At 41.6% G+C, this 6,000-nt stretch overlaps 1 protein-coding gene across 1 annotated transcript in view; it reads left to right on the top strand.

Annotated features, from left to right (window-relative positions):
* The window catches only part of LOC307213782 (cAMP and cAMP-inhibited cGMP 3',5'-cyclic phosphodiesterase 10A-like), a 117,402-nt gene extending 113,125 nt beyond the window's left edge, over positions 1-4,277 (top strand). The window contains exon 30 of the mRNA XM_079971964.1: positions 3,217-4,277. Coding sequence (XP_079828090.1) covers positions 3,217-3,313 — 97 coding nt within the window. The 3' untranslated portion in view covers positions 3,314-4,277. The remainder of the gene's footprint in view (positions 1-3,216) is intronic.
* The last annotated feature ends 1,723 nt before the right edge of the window (positions 4,278-6,000 follow it).

A 6,000-nucleotide genomic window follows, 5' to 3' on the forward strand; every position in this document is an offset into this window, starting at 1 on the left:
ATACCAACGTAACTGATTCCTCTACAGTTGTGAGGTGAACAAACAGTAGCTCTCTCTGGGACAACTGGTCTGAGAGCTTTTGGTAAGTGCAAAAAACAAAACAAAACAAAAAAGCCATCAGAGGATGGTCACCAAAAGATTATTTCTAGCCAAACTTCCATTCATCCATTTGTTAGTCACTAACAGTCAATGAAGGGATTTTGTAAAGATGGAGAAAAACATGTGCTGTTATTCAGCACCATGAAGAGAAAAGCTAAGCCTGCTCTGCCTTGATGATATTGGAAAAGGGAAATGCAGAAGGATATGAACAGCTCATTTTCCTGCAAGAATAATGGAATTTGTTATGTCAGAAGTTAAAAAACCCAAACCAAACCACAGTGGTGTTATTTTAAAATCATTGAAATATGGCTATCCTAGAGGTTATTGGCAATAAAATATTAAGGCAATTAGCAGCAGATAATAGTGGGATACAAGGTTAATTAGTCTCTTTTATAGGCTGTTAATTATTAAAAGTAATTAGCCGGGAGACAGTTAAAGAAATGCCCTTACTAAATATTTTTTAATGTGTTAAACTTTTAAGACGATTTCCAATTTTGCTCCCAGTGAAAGTGCGTGTTCAGATTCCTTTAAATTGTACCATGCCTTGGAGATATTTGCATAATAAGACAGTTTATAAATGAGGGTGCTCCCAAATTTTGCCCTCCTTTTATTATGATTCTCATTTTGGGAGCTGGCGTCAGTCTCCTTCATTATAGATTAGGGAATTTGAAAGGCTGTGAGGAGCCTGAGAATCAAAGTCTGCCTGGGAGGCATAATTGAAGGAGGGTGTCTAATTGCGTGAAGTCAGAACTGGATCATTTCTCCCCCCCTCCTTGCCCTTAGTGCTCAGAAGCTTATTTAAATGGCATTAATTAGCGGCAAGGCACAGATTAATAACGAGACTATTCAGTCCCCAAAGGAGCAACTTATTGGGTGCTCTGTGATGTTATCTGCTGAACTGAAGGCAAAATGTGTGGCTAAGTCAATATTTACCTGCACACAATATACCCAGCTGGCTTAGCTCTTGTTACCAACTCTCCGTAATATAGAATCACACATAGCCCAACCCACCCATGAACCTAAGCAAGAACTAGAGGAACGAATCATATGCATATCCAGATGTGCATCGGAATGAATGTGCTTGCATGTATGGATACTGCCTGCCCACACTGAATTGCTTTCAGTAGCCCACACATTTGAAACACACATCTCCAGCCATATTTTGATACAATGGTCAAAACAAAAAAAATTCCTTCCAGTAGCACCTTAAAGACCAACTAAGTTAGTTCTCGGTATGAGCTTTCGTGTGCATGCACACTTCTTCAGATGCTATCTGTAATTGATACAATGGGTTATGCATAAATCCTGTATCTTCACTGAAACTGGGATTAGATTAGGATATTAGAGTTGGAATGGACTACAGAGGAATATTCTTATATTTCTATTCACTCCCTAAATCAACATATGCAAGCTCGAATGTTGTTATTATTGCTGCTGCTGCTGTTAGTGTTAAATTTCTTTATCCTACACTCTACCTTTGAGATGTCCAAAGTAGTTTTCATTGGGGTCACATGCAATCCCCCATCCAGTGGCTCAGGGGGGCATACTAGATAGAGAAGAGGTGCACTGCAGAAAAGTCCCTGCTAACAAAAAAGCTCCTGAAGACTTTGTCAGCTTCAACCCAGGTAGGAACTAGCACTTGTAGAAGATGAACACCCTTGGCCTCATCCAGGCTTCCCTTTGTGCCATGTTTCTAAGCACAGTCTGTGCTTTAAAGCTCTGTGTCTTAACACTTTTTTGTTTTTTGTTTTTTGCCCCAGCGCTTTCCCCATTGAAACCCACTCCTACCTACTCTTACCACTGAATCAGAGCAAATGACAACCCACAGAAACCCCAATTTTGCTGTTTGTTCCGATTCAGCTGTGGAAATCAGCGGGGGCAGGGGAGCTGTCCAACCCAGAGCTTGAAAGTACAGATCTTTGCCTAGAAAGCAGAGACACTAAGTTCCACCCAGCATGGGGGGGGGGGAGCTCGGCGTGTGACATCACACATGTAATGCACACATGTGATGTCATGCGTGTCAGGAGGAGCCTGCAAGTCCTGATGAGGCCCACCACCACTGTGAGGGGGGACAATGAGGCCCACCACTGCTATGGAGAGGCCCGGCAAGCCCGCCACCATCGCAGGAAGGCCCAGCAAGACCAAGCCCCTCAAGATGGGGGGGGGGGGGCTCAACTCCACCCAACATACTGGGGGGGGGGATAGAGTTGGTGTGGGGCAAAAGGTAAGTGTGGAGGAGCCCTAAGAGCCCGTCTCCCAAACATGCTCTCACTATAAGGAGGACTTCCTGTATAGATGGCATCATGACAGGAACATTCTGGAACAGTCTTGGAGACCACAACAGACACAGAACATTGCTTCTCCACAGAACATTGCTTCATATCCTATGAAGTAAATGAATGAAAGAATTGATTTCTTATGAACACAGACCAGAAATACAGACATATACGGCAATAGAGAACAGGTAAAAGGTTAAAACTAAACTCTATAAATACTATTTACATGGTAAATAGTACAGATATAAAACAATCGAAATATGTAGGATAAAACCTTAACCGCTAATTTAAAATATGTGTGCTAAGACATTGACCTTTGGATTCATTCAGGGCTTTTCTCCTTAATTGTATAGCAACAGCAGCAGCAGTGAATTTAGCCACTTTTGAGGTAATCTCTGGTTCCCTGTTCTCTATTAGATATTTTAAGTTGTGGCCATCAGATCTGCTTGGGATTCGCTGCATGATTGAAGTGATAAATACTGAAAGTATATCTCTGTAATAATGGCAGTACGGTAGGACATGAATAACAGTTTCAACTTCCTTCCAACTGCATGGGCATATTTGCTCTGAATATGGGAGGGCATTGAATCTGGCAAGGGTAAAAGATCTTCTAAATTTGAGTCTTTCTAGCTTAGATAAATGAACAGTTGACAATTTCTCCCTTGGAGATTGTCTAGTGCTAAATCAACATGGACTAGTGAGAAGATGGGAATGTTCCCCACAACATTTGAGGCTACTCTTTAATAAAAAAGTAGAGAACAGTTTGGTGGGGTGCTTCAGCCAAATACTTGCCACAGTGGGTTTTAGCTACAAGTGTGTTGTTGTTTTCATTTGTTTTTAGGCATCTGTGGGGGATGGTGGAGGACTTCTTGACACCTGAAGGAACAGAAAGATGCTTTGTGCCACTAGAACAATCGTCTTCTGATGATTCTTTGTGATAAGAATGAAACAGTACTGTGAAAAATGAATGATGAGAGATATTTGAACTTGTGCATTGTATGCTACTTGAAAAAGCAAACATACCAGAAATATGTCTCTATTCTTTAGCATATGTGAACATGTATTATGACTCTATAAAATGCTAATTCGGTTTCCCATGGGTTGCTTCTTGTTCTGACAGAAAATTTCCCACCATACTTGAAGTTTGCTGTGGCAAATCTGGGTTCTGTTGCCATAAACAACTGAAAACAGATTAATTACTTTCCTTTACCCAAGAAGTAAAGTGAATGGCAGACAGAAGATACAGCAGTTACAAAATATGTACTATTTTCTACTTCAAAATTAAGTCCAGAGTAATCTTTCAAACTTTTCAATGGAGTACTTGGATGGTTTGACTGTAAGGATATTTTCCACTGTGACTTTGATTTATTTCCCTGAATGCCATTAAATGGCACATATAAAATCAATCCACTGACTGTGTCATTAAAATCACACACTAGCCCATCTTCTTCCAATACATGTTCTCAATCTTCCATAAAATTAGGTTTACGTGTGATTTGATTTTGGAAATATTTATGTGCCCTCCTCCCCAACCACTGTACAATTATGTTTATGCTACTGCCATTGTTGTTGTTTTTTAAAAACCAGCTGGTGCAAAGGACCAATTTACTAATTCATGTGGTATAAGTCTCAAAGTAGCTTGTGCAATTTTTTGTTTACTGGAGAGTCTATCAGAAAAAAAAGACTAGCTCACATCCATTACAATTTCTTTGATAACCTCCCAAATCCTTTGTACGATTATAGGATTCAATGTTTATTAGCTTCTTGGAGCAAATCATCCAAGACACTGCAATAGAGATGAACAATTCCTTTTCCTGATAGACCCCTCACAAAGAGCTCATTGCTTGAAATGCATTGTGATTTATTTGAACCACATTAATAAATTGGCCTCTCTTCCCTGTTGCCATTCTCTTTGTTTCCGCTTTGTAGTGCTCTCCTTTTGATACATTTTACTGTTGTGGTTACCTAGTCATAGCCTGTATACCAGCAATGGATATCTAAAGATGAAGGCATTTTCTGTGTTTGCAGTCTGATCACAATTATTTGTGACATGCACCTCTTTGGATTCAAATGACATGTAAGGCTTGCCTTAGTTAATTCCACTTCCAATGTGGGAATTTTAACAGAAAAAGAGTTTTTTGCTGTGCCCATAGGAATGGCGGGGGGGAAAATTCATCAGGTCCAAAGCCCATAAGGGAACTCATATTTGGGGGATCAAGGGCTCTGGGTGGGAGCAGGGAGAAGATGCTGTTATCAGTCAGTGAGTTGGTGTAAGACAGTGTCGGACAGCCCGCCTTTATCACGTCCAAAGCCCTGCCTACCTGGCCCGGCTAGGATTCAAATCAACAGATGGCAGGAAAGCCCGTGACTGGCCTGGGAATTCCCCAATGGCCGACCGCCTAGCCTTGGCAATGCACCTGAGGGGAAGGAGCTTAGTGTGATGGGCCACAACAGCCATCCACCCTGTGACCGGGTAAGCAATCATCATTCAGTGAGTTGCTGTAAGAGTGTGTAGTATTAGCTACCACAGACTTAACTCTAGTGATGCCATCGTAGATGGAGGTGTACCTAAAAATGTAAGAGCCCTGCAGGATCACCTAGCCCACATTCACCCCATACATTTAAAGCCCTACAATAGCACTTTAAACAGTCACGTCTTCACCCAAAGAATTCTGGGCACTGCAGTTTGCAAACGGTGCAAAAAGCAGTTAGGAGACCCCTCTCCCTCTCCCAGAGCTACATTTCGCAGTTCCTTGTGAAGAGGGGTTGATTATTAAACCACATATATATGATTTCATCTAAAATTGCTAGGCACTTTTCAAGAATTAGAAAACATGGGCTTGCTATCGAAATATAGATACTGTAGCCATCCGTTACATGCCACATCAATGGTACTGCTTTCCCCAGAGATCCTGTAATTGCAGTTTGGTGAGGCAGGCTTTTTAAAACTCCCAGCCTGCCAAACTGCAGGTCCTAGTGTTCTCTGGGGAGAGGAATCGAACTATCAAACCCAGTCCGAGGCCACAATCCAACAGGGTATTATGTGCACTGAAATCTGCTGCTTTGAAGCTTGCAATGTAGATCTACCCAAAGATAACCCCCCACCAAGTTATGTGGACCAGAGTCTAAAATTATCTAACTACATTGCTGGATCCACTACTTCACATCAAACTCACAGAGAGAGTTTGATACAACTCTGCACTCCTATACACCTTCAAGTGAGTCAGAGCTCCCTCTCCCACCCATTCCCACCCTTCCTCCCTCTCTTGGTGCACTCTCTCTCTCTCTCTCTCTCTCTCTCCATGCTGCTGAAAGCTACCTGTCAAGACAGATCTCCAGGTATCTCTTAACCATTATCTCCCTTCAAGAGACATCAAAGAGCATTCTGGACTATCAACCTGCAATCTGTCTGACAAAGAAATGCCTCACAGTATTACAACATCTGAAGGCACAGTCCAAAGTACAGCACTTGTAAGTCCATTGAGTCCAGTGGGGAAGAGATTTTAGAGAACATTAACTTGCCCATTGAAATCAAGCAGATTTTAAAAATGCTATATATTGGATCACATCCAGAATGATGCATTGGTGTGCCTGTGATATATGCTTAGAAATAAACAGCCAGGAC

Source organism: Podarcis cretensis (assembly GCF_951804945.1).
Source record: "Podarcis cretensis genome assembly, chromosome: 3".
NCBI classification, from domain to species: Eukaryota; Metazoa; Chordata; class Lepidosauria; order Squamata; family Lacertidae; genus Podarcis; species Podarcis cretensis.